This window comes from Mastacembelus armatus, chromosome 22 (assembly GCF_900324485.2).
Source record: "Mastacembelus armatus chromosome 22, fMasArm1.2, whole genome shotgun sequence".
Taxonomy (NCBI): Eukaryota; Metazoa; Chordata; class Actinopteri; order Synbranchiformes; family Mastacembelidae; genus Mastacembelus; species Mastacembelus armatus.
Window position 1 is genome coordinate 15,990,977 of NC_046654.1, and position 14,307 is coordinate 16,005,283.

A 14,307-nucleotide genomic window follows, 5' to 3' on the forward strand; every position below is an offset into this window, starting at 1 on the left:
CACTGTAGCTGCAACTTTATATGACTAAACATATCATATGTATCAGTCGATATCGATATATATCAATCATATAAATCAAATCACCACTCTTTTCAAGCTTAAAGATTCCTTTTTACTTATGAGATGTAAAGATATGACAGGGTTGATTTTAGTTTGAATATTTATTTTCTGTCAGATTTAACATGATAAATGTCCCGTAGAACATCATACAGCTAAATTTCAAAATAAATAAAATAAGTATACTTAAACTAAAATCTTAATTCTGACCAGTCAAAAGCTTGAAATATTACAGGAGAACACAAACAAAATCGACAGTTACATTTTTTTTGTCAAATCCAAATAAATCACTTGAGTTTTGTCGTTATTTCCTGTAACTCTATTCCAGCCACATGACCGGTTTGGCACATCACTCTTCTCGTTAACTGTTCATGCTGTCCGTTAAAAACATGGAATAAGTTCTATCGACGTTCTATCAACCATGTCTTATATTTCTATCTATTTTGTGATCATTTTTATTTTATCAGCCTTAGTGTGAAATGATGAGGAGACAGTTATGGTCCTTGAACGAAAACATAAACATAAACACAATGTTTCCACCATTCGATTTTTCTACATCAATTGGGGTCTGAGTAGCACTCTTGCATCGTCTTGCTGCATCTTCCTCTGCCTGTGTTAAGAGCATCTGATTGGGGAATTAGCACCATCCTGGTGTTCCAGGTGAACTCTCAAGTTCATTTGTGACAGAATCTCACAACTGACCACTATACATGAGCAATCAAAAAGATAAGTACTTTGAATGGAGGTGGTCTACCTGGTCACTTTGATCATATAATGAGGAGATGTAGCCCTAATAAACACTCAAAATCTCACAATTTTCTTGTAAACCACGACTTCATGAGCCGTATCAAATACAAACCAGACGAGGACAAAAAGCAAACATTGCAACACAACAGAATCCTTAGGTGGAAGTGACCTAAGGGTTCAGAGCACAGAAGAGTTGGGAAGCACTGGCACACCACTCACATTGATTCCAGTAATTTAAAGTTGTACTTAAAATACTGCTTGCTTTAATATAGGGAAATCATCCATCCACAAACTTGTTTCCAAGGAAGATCCGTGCCTTGCACATTGCTCAACCATTAGCTACACAACATAACTGCTGCGAACTTTCCAGAACTACCACTGTCTGGTCTCTCCATCAGTCTGAGAGCCATAACAACTTTCCAGTCATTAGCCTGCTGCTCTAACCCTACAGCCCCTGAAGGAGTATGGTGTTTGAGACTGTTCAAGTACACTAAATGCACTCCCTTACTAATCCTCATGCAACAACATTTTCATATGCTTACTCTAAACTTTTAAAAGTGAGGATTCACTCAAGTTCAAGTGTACTACATTGAAGAATTACATGTTTTAAATTGCTGGACCAAATGCCGCTTGTACATATGTACGGTAGTTGCTTAGTTGTGAGCGTTAATCATTAGCAGAATAAACTTCTTATAATGTAATACTTATTCAGCTGGGCAAGTCTTTTTGTAGCCCTGTCTTTCATTCAGTTTCAGTTGTGGACTTATTTAGATAACTCTAAAGATTAGATGCATTTAAAATGTGTGATGATATGCAAAAATGTAAATGGGTATCATACCTGTATGTTCAGATTTATGTGTTCAAAGATGTGCCTAGATTTAGAACTCCAGTTTTCTTCAAATGGCGGTCCTTATTTACTTTTACTCCTTGGTGTCAGTGGAGATGTACTGTGTGTTGCCCACTGTTACAAAGCTGCTCTCTTTTAAGACAGCTGCCCTTTGGGGGTGTCACAAGCAAACACGAAATTTATAGCATCAGGAGAACAATGTCTGCCATGTGGTACTCCTTTAAGGCTGAAAATGATGGGAGCCCCAGAGCTATGTGAGATGGAGTGCTATAACATCTGCAATGTTACCATTTCATAGGGCATAAATATGAAAGCTACCTTCAACACAACCAGTATGATGAGGCACCTTATAAGAAACCTTCCAACAGAACATAACGACTTCTCACAGGTGGCAGAGGAAAAGCAACACTTTTGACAGAGCAGCAACGTTGCTGAAAATATTGACCCTCGTATGGGCTCTACTCAGCTCAACTTGGTTTAAGTCATTTTCCATTACATTTGAGTACCACCTCAATTTGGACGGGGCTGTCACAGGGGCAACACGGAAATGTCCGCACCTCCTCATAGGACCACGGTGTTGTTTTGTGAGTAGCGTTAGTGATTTGCCTCACTAACGACAATATGAAAAATGTAAAAATAAACGATCACTGTTGCCAGTTTTTTAAAAAGATTCTCGTGTCGGACGGGGTCGGATGTAGCACTCATGACTCCCCCCAGTGGGGTCACTCCCTGTCGAGTCAGTGGCCTGCAGTCTATTGAAGTCACATATTAGTATCGGCTCAGCTCGCTTGGAACCTCGGCCGAGGAGGTACATAAAAAGTCATAATAATAACAGCATAATTCATCATAATAATCCTTGTTTTACAAAACACAAACCTGGCAGGTCTGCTTAGACCTCACCCATACCTTTGTGGGAAGGTAAAATAATTTTTTTGAAATTTGTAAAAATATTGGGACAATTCAGCAGCATGTTCTGCAGCGGTGGATGGTTGTACGACCTGACCACACAGTCTTTGAATAGGGATGCACCGATATGAAAATTCTAGGCCGATACCGATACTGATGTTTAAAATAACAGGAGCACACACATGCTTTCACACATTTGTTGCAATGCGGTTCTCATCAGGAAATCTACCAGCACCCACTATAACCTTTACACAAATCCATCCATCCATCATCTATACCCACTTATTCCTTAACCAGGGTCACGGGGATCTGCTGGAACCTATCCCAGCTCTCTTTGGGTGAAAGGCAGGGGTCCACCCTGGACAGGTCACCAGTCCATCACAGGGCCACATAGAGACAAACAACCTCACACACTCACACTCACTCCTATGGGCAATTTAGAGTCACCAATCAACCTGACATACATGTTTTTGGACTGTGGGAGGAAACCAGAGTACCTGGAGAAAACCCACACAAGCACAGGGAGAACATGCAAACTCCACACAGAAAGGCCCCTGATGGGTTTCAAACCAGGAACCTTCTTGCTGTGAGGCAACAGTGCTAACCACTCATCCACCACACTGCCCTCACACAAATCCCGTAACTCATAAAAATAAAGCTATGGGAATGCAAGATTTTTTACTTGCTCCAGTACACAGTTCCAACTATTGTCTGGCATACATGCAATAACAGAAGTCAACAGTGCCAAGTTTATCATGAAGCCAAATGACAAAGCACATCAAATCAGTTTCTGGGGCGTACATGGGTTATTTGACTCTCACACATGAGCGCACAGGCTTTTCATTCTCAGTGTGCCATTTAAAACATTAAGTGTGCACATGAACTGACTTTGTAAACTGAAAACTGTGACATATGCACTTATTGATATAAGAGATAACAATTAGAACATGTTCAGCAGCACCTTGTACAAACTGTATGCAAAACAACAATAACAAGTGTCCTCTAGCATTGAAGTAAACATGTATATATTATATGTGTATATGTTCACTATCTTCAATCACTATCTACCAGGGCCGTTGATGAGGGTTTACAGCATAGGGAAGTGTCCAGGTGTCACTTTAATCCATTTTGTCTGGCCTTCAGTACATGTACTCAGGAAAATGTTGAAGGACAAAACAGGTCTGATACTTCTATACTTATAACTTACCACACTTTGCTGTTCATCTAAACAGCGGTTTCCCACCTTCCAAACAGTTTTCTAGCTGCCATAGAGTCTGACGATACCCCGACTCCAAAGTTATACAGTTTAACCATAACGAGCTCAGGCTGCTCTTGTCTAAGTGTTTTTTAAGCTTTAGCGTTAACTACTTCAAACTGAACATTTTAAGGCCACATATCACAATGTGCCATTTCACATGACGAGTTAATTTTATTACAAATCCCAAAATGATAAAAAATAAATGTATTTCTTTAAATAGCTTTATTTTATTGCATGATTTAAATATATATACATATATAGGATATATTTTTATTGAATGTATTTAGACTCCAAGTAGTGACCTATTTAAGTGGATGGGGAGACAATGCCCCCTGACATTGGCCCTCCAGGAACATCTTTTGGTAAATGTCTTGTCTATGTCGTGATAAAAGCATTGTGAGACTGTAGTTGTCACCATGTTTGTTGTGATCACACAGAAACATAATCTCGTTCCTATGTTTTATGATCTCATGGCCAAGGAAAAACTTCCACCAGTGTTAATTTTGGGACCTGATTTTGTTTTAGTTTCAATTCAAATCGGTAATTTAGATTTTGTTTGGTCAAGTTTAGTGTTAATAAAATCTGAATATATTGTAGTTTAGCTTGAGACATGTTAGTCTTTTTTTTTTCACTCTACATTTTTTAATATATAAACATTTTGAGGCTACAATCATCACCTTTGCTGATGGCTGTAGGTGTTGTGATGAAAGTAGTTGCCCTCTGTTGTAAACATCTAGAGGAAGATTTAGATGGATGACTAACTAAAATACTGTATATACTGTACACATACAGATGTCTAACATCAAACTGACACCCACACACAGAAAGTTAGAAATCAAAATAATGTTAATACTCGCAAAGACAGTCTCCAGTCACAATTAAAATAATCCGAACACCTTGTGTATGTATGAACACTGAGGGATCACATGAAACCTGCTTGCTGACAAGACTGTGTGTGTACTTGTATAGCTTTCTTTCTGAGTACCATTTTTAGCATATTTCTATCAAAGTGAGGACGTTTTCGTGGTGAATTAGGTTTAGGTTAGGATGAAGCATTTAGTTGTGATGGTTATTGTTAGGGTCTAGTGAAAGCATTATGTCTATGAGTGTCCTCACAAAGATAGCTATGCAAGCATGTGTGTGTGTGTGTGTGTGTGAGAGAGAGAGAAAAGTAGGCCAGCTAATGACAAACCCCATTATTTATTACTATCACAGGGACAGTAGGTACAGGTGACCCATTGGAACATTGATAGATTTACATATACTGCTGGGGTAACACATTGAGACAATGCAGCAGATGTGCTCACACACACATAAAAGTCCATCCATCCATTATCTATACCCGCTTATTCCTTAACCAGGGTCACAGGGATCTGCTGGAGCCTATCCCAGCTCTCTTTGGGTGAAACCCAAACACCCTGGACAGGTCACCAGTCCATCACAGGATCACAGGGCCACATATAGACACACAAAGACAAACAACCACACACACTCACACTCACTCCTATGGGCAATTTAGAGTCACAAATCAAGCTAACATACATGTTTTTGCCACTACAAAAGTGACTCCATTCAATTTCAATAAATCACTTTCTTGCATATTTGCATAAACATCAAATAAAAAACAGATTTGATTCTTCAAATTCAGTCAGTTGTGCCTCTGTTGCATATCTCATGACATTTTTACTCATTAAAAACTTTCACCTTTAAAATTTAGCTTGAACCAAGCAACAGTATTGTGTGTTTCAACCTTAATGTATGCTTACCTCAAATAGAAGGAACACGTAAAATTCCTCCCCTAATGCATCTGCAGGAACACAGAGAAGAGGCAGCAAAAACCATATTATATTGCACCAGTAAAAGGCACCACATGGCTTAAAGTATGTGGAAATCCCTTTCCTCTTTGTACCTTTGATCTCAGGTCCTATCTGTCTGTGGAATTTGTTCAACATCTTATTAGGTTCAGGTTTATCATTTACATCTATCTACTGTCACCCTTAATTACTGTTATTTCACTATTTTATTTGTCTGCACACAAGATCTGTTGCATTTCTGTTTGTCTACTTTTGATGTTCTTTCAGGTGTGTTCCTTCCCTTTTAAACCATTAGTTGTTTTTCTTTTCAGGGGCCTGGGTGTAGAAAATATTACCCTAACATAAAGACTGGAAGCAGAGGAAAATCAACTGTCCTATTCATAGAAAAACTGTCTACACTTTGACTGTTGCATCACAAAGCACTGCTCCTATCACCAAGCGCTCATGACAGCAACTGGACACAGACGTTAGCCTTTGTAGTAAATTTATGAAAACTTGAAATATGAACATTTACATCATTAGTTATTCAACTATATTCAGATCCAATACATACATGTAAAAGTGTTTATCTCACGCTCTGCTCTTTTGTTGTTGCTTGTGCTTGGTGTGTTTGTTTTTCATCACTGGTATAGGTTGTACTGCAAAAATTCCAAACTATTCCTTTATAACTAAAAAGAGAAAACATACACATATTACCATGCTGTTATCAGTGTGTTTTTTCTGAAATATTGCAGTCAATAGCATTCAAAACTCTAATTATTACATTTTCCATTTTACCAAGTGGTTAAATTCTCCAAAATTACACTATTGAGGTTTTAATTACCTAATTGTGAAGCTTGATCTAACCTTTATGAAAATTGGATTTCTTGCCTCAAGGTAGTCTTTTTGCACAGTATGTAGTCATGCTGAATGTAGCATATCATGTCACATTACGTGACACAGTGCTGCCTATGCAAGGTGGACTTCTTAACAACAGTGGTCCTTCCAGGTTAACACCCAGCCCCACATTCAGTGATAGTTCAGTGATTAAAGTTGTGTTAAACTTCTTGGATTAAAAACAGAATGCCTGTCATATCTGTTTTCAGTCATTACAGCAACATCCCCTTCACCCCCAAATATCAAAACAGTATTAATTGCACTGATGCTATGACTTAAGACCTAAACTATCCAGATTGTTAAATGATCTTCACCCTAACTACCAGCTATTTTGACACAGCCCAGCCGCAGGTCATGAAAAGCTGTTTTGTCACTCCGTGATTTAACATGTGAAAGACCATCATGCTTTACACATATGTTGTTAGGCAAAAACAGACTTTTTAAATGACGCCAAAGTTTCTATCTTTTTTAAAACTTTTTGTGATTATTTGCCATTTCAGACCAAATACTGCTGACTGACTAAAAAGTGTTTGTTGAGTTCTAACAATATGCAAATAAAAATAGAAGATTTTGTGGTGGTGGTGGTGGTGTGCGTGTGTGTGTGTGTGTGTGTGTGTATGTGTACGTGTGAGGTTAGGGATGTTGGACTGTTGGTTAAATGCCAACAATGTCAGGAGTACACAGCGCAGAATCTGGCTGCACTTCTGGTGCTACAATAGTGAATTAGTAATGTGAGCAAATCAATTTTTCATACTAGGATGTCTTTTCACTACTTTTGACACATGGACATAGAACAGGAAAGATAACTAATTCAATAATCAGAGGTAAATGCAGATAATATCAACATGATTAAAACACTTGTACTTTCAAAATCATGACTTCAACACCTGCAGTAACTGTGTGATAAAAACCTAAATACCTCATGTGAGCAACTCAGCCATGCAGTTGGTTTGTTTACCTATATGGTACATACCACAAATCTCCAGTTACGACTGCAATTGTGTTAAGTCTGTGTAGATTATTTAAACCCCAAGATGCCCCATCACAACAACAGTAATTGAAAAAGAACAGCACTACTAACATGTGCATGGTTAACTCACTCTGACTTCTTTCTATTTTTATTAATCAAAAATCATTAGAGTCTTTTTAAGTTACACAGTCCCAAAGTCATCACTTCTTGTTAAAATTTTATCAAAACTTCAATCTTGTAAATTAGGTGAAAAACTTGTGAGAGACCTGTTGCAATTTTTCATTACTGTTTAGTATTGAGGATTTTTATGTAATGTATACCCCTGCAGCCTCACAGCCCTGTTTTTTTTGGGTTGAGGTTGCTTTCTGCTGCTTCTTTAGCTAAGATCTCCAGCTGGATATTTGCCCATAGTCCCCTGAAAACGGAACATTGAACACAACCCTGGCAGGAATCACTTTCTGTATGATTTGTCTACCACCACTGACAAAACAACAGGGAATCCTGCCCAGACTGACCAGAAACTTGGACTAATTCAAGACAACCAGCTGTTGTGTGAAGCTCATGCTGCAGCCAAATCCCGATCCTGCAGGTGTGCACTCCACAAAAGCTGTTAAATCAAACACTCTCACCATGCACGCTGACCAGTTCAAGCTTTAGGGTTGTTGAAATTGCACATATTTTTGGGGAGACCGGGTATGGTTGTAACACTTTTTGCTTCAATACCTGTAACTCAGTGAATTTTTGAGTTAGAATTCTCAAACTTTTATACAGAGTACCCACATTTGTTGACTACAAATGACACCAATTCAAGCGCCTGCAAGAGTATCACAGACTTTGTGAGGTGATGTCAAATACATGGTGTTCCTTTGTTACAACCTACCCCACTACCGGGGTAGGTTGTAACACATACTGGGGTATGTTGTAACAGTACCCAAAAAAAGAAAAAACAGAGGCCACACAATGTGATAGTCTTCAAATAGCCTTTAATGAGGTTTATTGAAATCAGAGAACAATCCAGAACAATGTCTGTCTCTTTCTCACTGACCATCCACTTTCTGTTTGACTCAGGAGAGTGTGTGTGTGAGTGTCTGAGAATGATACACTGTTTTTGGTGTCTGTGTGTGTGTTCTTGTATGTGGCTCTGTGTGTGTAAATTCGTCAACTAGAACAAACTTCCTGTACAAACGGTACAGGAACAAACAGTATGTATGCTTAATGAATGCGCTACTTCAATATACCTGCGCAAAGAACATGTAGGTCTAAATCAGAAATGATGTTGTGTGTCTATTCTTAATCAGAGTCACAGTGGTGACAAATGAATGCTGGTAACCCTGGAGTGCAGGCTTGGTGAGCCCAGAGACTGCACTGGGCACATTTTACCCACACTTCCTTCGGCTTTGAGTTGCCAAATGCCTCCAAACAGACAACACAAAGGTTTTCGTCATCTGAGGTCTCAGAATCCTCAGCATTGGTTTTCAAAATTTTCTTTGTGGTCTTTCTTTGTGGTGTTCTCTCCTTTTTCTTTTGCCGTCCTTTATTTTTTCCCAAGATACTCTTTCTTACATTTTTTGATCCTCTTCTCTGCTCTTCTTCCATCAATGCTTGTTTCACTGGTGTATCAGTGAGTATTTCAGACTGCCTCTTCCTTCTGGTCCCACTACTTGTTTTCCTTGGGCCTGCTTTTGGAAATGGCCGTAAAGCCGAAGGACTGAACACCTGACCTGGAGACAACCCTGATGTGGCTGGTTCAGCTGGAGCACAGGACATGGTGGCATCATGAATTGCAGAGGAGCCAGAAGTAACCTGGTTAGTTGGAGGAGAGGAGGCAGTCCCCAGGTGAATTGGTGGAGAGTGCGGCTGGAAAGCTCCAGATTTTAATGATGTACCTGGGTCTGGACGGTCAGTGACTTGTGAGGGTGCATAGTCACACTCCTCAAAAATGTCAGGATTGAAGGGCCAAATACCTGTGGTTTGGAAACCAGCTCGAATGTTTTTGGGTGTTGCAGCTGACAGAGCAGTCTTCACAATATTTGGAATATCATATATTGTCATCGTCTTGGCCGGATTCATTTTCATCCAGGCATCACTTGCTGTGTTCACCATTTTCTTAAAAGGGCCATAGACACTGCAATCCAGTGGCTGAAGTTTATGGCTGCAGTGGGGAGGGAAGGTAAGTAGCACAATCCCCTTTTCTTTGCAGAAGTCAATAGCTTTCACAGATAAATGTGAAGAGTGGTTATCCATCAAAAGCAAAACCTTCTTCTCTGGGCTCACCTTTGTGTGTTTTGCAAAGTGATTAAGGAATAAGAGGAAGTCTTCTTCTTGCATCCATCCTGATGCGTTACCACTTCCAGCACTCCCTGTTGGCCCATTCTGAACAAAGTATTCTTTGTAACGTTTACGAGGGAATACAAAGAAGGGGGGAATTGCATTTCCCAGTGCTTGCACAGCGCATGCTACTGACACAAGCACTCCTCTCTCACCGGATGTCATTGCACCAACCTGCTTGACTCCACGACGTGCAACAACACGCTCTGGTGTCTGGACTGTTGTTACACCAGTTTCGTCTACATTCCATATGTCGCTCCCGTCAAATTTGTATCTCTCAATGACCCGTCCTAGGCTGTTGAAGAAACGCTCCACATTTGTGCGGTTAAAACTTGTGGCCCGTGTGAGGCTGGTTGCCTCTGCACTCCTCATTGACAGGCTGGGGTTCCGTTTCATGAAGAAAGTGAACCAGTCAGGTCCTGCCATCTGATTCTCATTCCATATTTGTGGGTGTGTGATGTTATATGTTACCGCCAGCTGAAATGCAAACTTTCTGACCTAAAAGAAAGTGTAATAGAAAACCTGAGTACAAAAAGCACAACATTTTTTTTGTCTGACACCTGTGCTAGTGTTCAATCCTTCTCTGGTCTGGTGGCTAGCCTGTCATATTCTTACCTCACGTGGAGTCAGTCCATAATACAAGTCTGCTGCCTGAGTCAAATAGTCAGCCAAGTTCTTCTCTTGCACCTCAGAGAAAACTTTGTTGTTGCTCCGGTAACCTACACTAGGAAGGTCACTGGACCCCTGGTCTCTCAGCTTCTGCAATGATTTGCAGTATCTGCTCAGTGTTACATGGCAGATCCCATGTGCCTTCGCAACTGATCTGACTGACTTGCCTTTCCCTGTGACCTCATCAGATGCTACTTTTAAAACATTGGCAGGCACACCTCTGTCAGTCTTTCTCTTCCACTGCCTAGGCATTCTGTAAATCTATTAGAATGAAGAAAGTGGTGTTAGTTGTATGTAAGGGGATGGTTGTAACACTATTTAAAGATGTGTTACAACCCACCCCACCCCTGTCAGCCATTGTTTAGCTAGCTGTATTAGCTCAGTGGCTTGAAATTAGCAGGGGAAAAGTGCATCACATTTAGCCTGAGAAACCACAACTTCATCTAATATAAGTCATATGATTATAACTGCAATAGTTTAAGTATTAAACAAAAAAATTTTCTTGGTCAAATAGCTACTTTCTTACCTCAAAATCAGTTTTTTCTCTGTAGAATCTGCATGTATATGTTTCCAGCCTTGACAACTACCGCGTGTGATTGGGAAGGAAGCAGACAAACACTGATATGATCATATGACTCCTACCTTATCCCTGATTGGTGGAAGTGGTGGTGTTACAACTCTCCCCATGTTACAACCATACCCGGTCTCCCCTATTACAGTCAATGGGGAGCAGTTTGAAGATGGGCAGGTACTGTCTGAAACCCACACTGCCCTTTGAAGAGATAACATGGACAAACACAGAAAAGGCAGCTCATGGTAATGTCTCTTGTAGTTCAGGACGACAGCAAAGGCCAAAAAGAAAGTGGTGCAATAGGGGGTTCTTCTGTGGAGTTTAATGGTTTAAGAATTGTGCATAAGCACTGTTTGCTGAGTGAGATGGATTTAAAACAAAGTCGCTTTTCATCATCAGCACAAAATGCAGTTGAGACAGCGCTTTTACTGCAATAAAAGCAGAATAGTGTGAATTTGTGCCCTTAGACATCTCCCATCTGGTCTACTTAAATTTTCCTCCATGTGTTACTCATAAGCCTTACACTCCATACACAGCTTACTCCATAGTGACATTTGCATTTTGCTTTAAAGTGATCTCTCTCTCTCTACATATACATATGTATATATATATATATATATATATATATATATATATATATACATATATACACACAATGTAAAAATGTAAAGATATGCTCTGGCAGACTTGTTCCATAGTAGGTCATACAACGTTACATTGATTGGACATGATTTGGAAAGACACACACCTCTCTATATAAGGCCTCAAAGCTGGCAATACATATGAGAGGAAAAACCAAGCCATGAGGTCAAAGGAATTGCCTGCAGGGCTCAGAGACAGGACTGTTGCTTAGCACAGACCTGGTGAAGGCCACAAAAAAAAATTGCTGCACTGCCCATGAGCACAGTAGCCTCCATAATACTCAAATGGAAGAAGTTTGGCACAACCAGGACTCTTCCGAGAGCTTGTCGCTTAGCCAAACTGAGCAATCAAGGGAGAAGGGCCTTAGTAATAGAGGTGACCAAGAACCTAATGGTCACTAAGCTCCAGAGATCCTGTGTGGAGATGGGACATACTTCCAGGACAACCATATGGTTAAAGCCTAGATCAGCCCTTCACTGATCTAGGTTTTATGGCAGAGTGGCTAGACAGAAGCCTCTCCTCAGTTCAAAACACATGAAAGCTGCTTGGAGTTTGCAAAAAAGCACCTGAAGGACTCTCAGACTGTGAGGAACAAGATTCTCTGGTCTGATGAAACTAAGATTGGACTGTTTGGCCTCAGTTATGTCTGGAGGAACCCAGGCACCGCATCACCTGCCCAATACTATCCCAACAGTGAAGCATGGTGGTGGCAGCATCAAGCTGTGGGGGTGTTTTTCAGCAGCTTGGACTGGGAGACTGGTCAGGGTTGAAGGAAAACTGAATGGAGCAAAGTACAGACATATCGTCAATGAAAACCTGTTCCCCAGCACTCAGGACCTCAGACTGGGACCAAGCTTCACCTTCCAACATGACAGTGACCCTAAGAACACAGCCAAGACAACAAAGAAGTGGCTTGGGCACAACTGTGTGAATGTCCTAGAGTGGCCCAGCCACAGCCCTGACTTGAACCCTTTCAAACATCTTTGGAGAGACCTGAAAGTCCACATCGTGTGTTATACCCAAAAAGACTTGATGCTGTAATTGCTTCCAAAGCATCTGAATTCTTGTGAAATGTGAAAGTGTATATTAATGAGAAAAAATGAATTTAAACAGTTGCAATATCAGGCTGCAACATAACAAAACTGAAAAAAGTGAAGGGGGGCTGAATATTTTCTGAATGAGTGAGTGGTCCAAGGAAAAGAAAACAGGTAAAATGATCACAGGACAACATGGGCAGCCAAGGCTCAATGATGCATGTGGGTAGTGAAAACTGGCCTATGTGGTTCAGTCCAACAGATAATCTATTGTAGCTCATACTACTAAAAAAGTTCATGCTAGATTTGATAGAGGGGTTAGATTGGATGCATCTGGGGTGTGTCTCTCTATCTCTCCCTCTCTTTGGTGGAAGTGGTATAGAATTTCTAGCTATCAAACCTGATGTCCATAAAAGAGGACTTGGAAAGCCAGTTCTCTCTTTCATCTCTCTTTCCCTGAGCAAGATCCTCAGTTAATTGATTGTCTTTCCCTTTTGGGTTCTTTGTCTTGTACTTGTAACCTTCCATGCAGACAAAAGTTAGTTTTGGGGTTCCACAAGGTTCTGTACTAGGACCAATTCTCTTCCCTTCATACATGCTTCCATTCGGCAATGGCATTATGAAGCGCTGTATAAATTACCTTTGCTGTGCAGATGACACTCAGCTGTATCTATCCATGAAATCTGATGAAACAAATCTGGGTGACCAGTAACCTTCTACTTGAAATTCAGAAAAAGCAGAAATTATTGTATTTGGGCTGGACTGGCGTTGGTCACCCCTTGTTTAGACTAGGATATCCTTTTGTGAGTGCTTGTGTGTGTACGTGTGTGTGCGCGCATGTATGCATGTGTGTGTCAAGGTCAGCCAGCCATTTCAGCCATGCATCCAATGAGTTAAACACTGAGATTTCACTACTATACTAACCAAGTATGTGTCAGTGTGGGGGAGTGTGTTGGTAATCGTGTTCAACAGAGAAGGAATGAGAAAAACAAATATTATTAAACTTTCAAGTGTCACACGGAGACCTCCACATGATAAACTCTAAAGAAAATATATAAAATGAAATGGCAGATATTCATTAAATCAAGGCGGCAGAATAGGACAATGAATAAAACACGGACTGAGTATAGTAAATAATAATAAGCAGATAAACATTCCCATAGGCCTCTAATGAACTTTGTGGATTTTGCTCTTTAGCAAATTTTTAGCATGCTAACATACTAAACCCAAATATTAATTGTGATAAATCATTAGCCCCACAAAAACTTAGTATGCTAGCAGTGTCACTATGAGTATGTCAGCATGCTGATGTTAGCATTTAGCTTAAAACAAATGTCAAACGTACTTGCTGGGTTATAGACTCAGTTGGTGAAGACCAAAACTGAGCTAAAATGTGCTTTAAGATAAATGATGTGTATGCATTCTGTGTCTGATGGAAAGATCTGCCAGTGTTGTAACATGTAAAAGCTGCCAGTTGTCTCTGTGATCAGGAGGGAAGAAGTAAGACAAGACAAGTTGTTGAAAATGATACACATGAGGAAAGAAGGAGCCTAGGAAGAGAGAGCAGGATAGGAAAAAAATATGACTC

General features: G+C 40.1%; 1 protein-coding gene across 1 annotated transcript; it reads right to left on the minus strand.

The window, feature by feature from the left end:
- Positions 1–8,688: 8,688 nt before the first annotated feature.
- On the minus strand, positions 8,689–11,168 carry LOC113128865 (tigger transposable element-derived protein 6-like). The gene is made up of 3 exons (XM_033325015.1): positions 10,999–11,168; positions 10,419–10,733; positions 8,689–10,301 (listed from the first exon to the last, which is right to left on the minus strand). Exons 2-3 carry the CDS (start codon positions 10,722–10,724, stop codon positions 8,766–8,768), a joined length of 1,842 nt encoding a protein of 613 aa, XP_033180906.1. The 5' UTR covers positions 10,725–10,733; positions 10,999–11,168; the 3' UTR covers positions 8,689–8,765.
- Positions 11,169–14,307: the final 3,139 nt, after the last annotated feature.

Excerpts from the sequence above, each read along its gene's own strand:
- LOC113128865 (XM_033325015.1), bottom strand. The coding sequence starts at position 10,724 with ATGCCTAGGCAGTGGAAGAGAAAGACTGACAGAGGTGTGCCTGCCAAT. Across the intron at positions 10,302-10,418 it reads ATGGACTGACTCCACGTGAG|GTCAGAAAGTTTGCATTTCA; the intron begins GTAAGAATATGA and ends ACTTTCTTTTAG.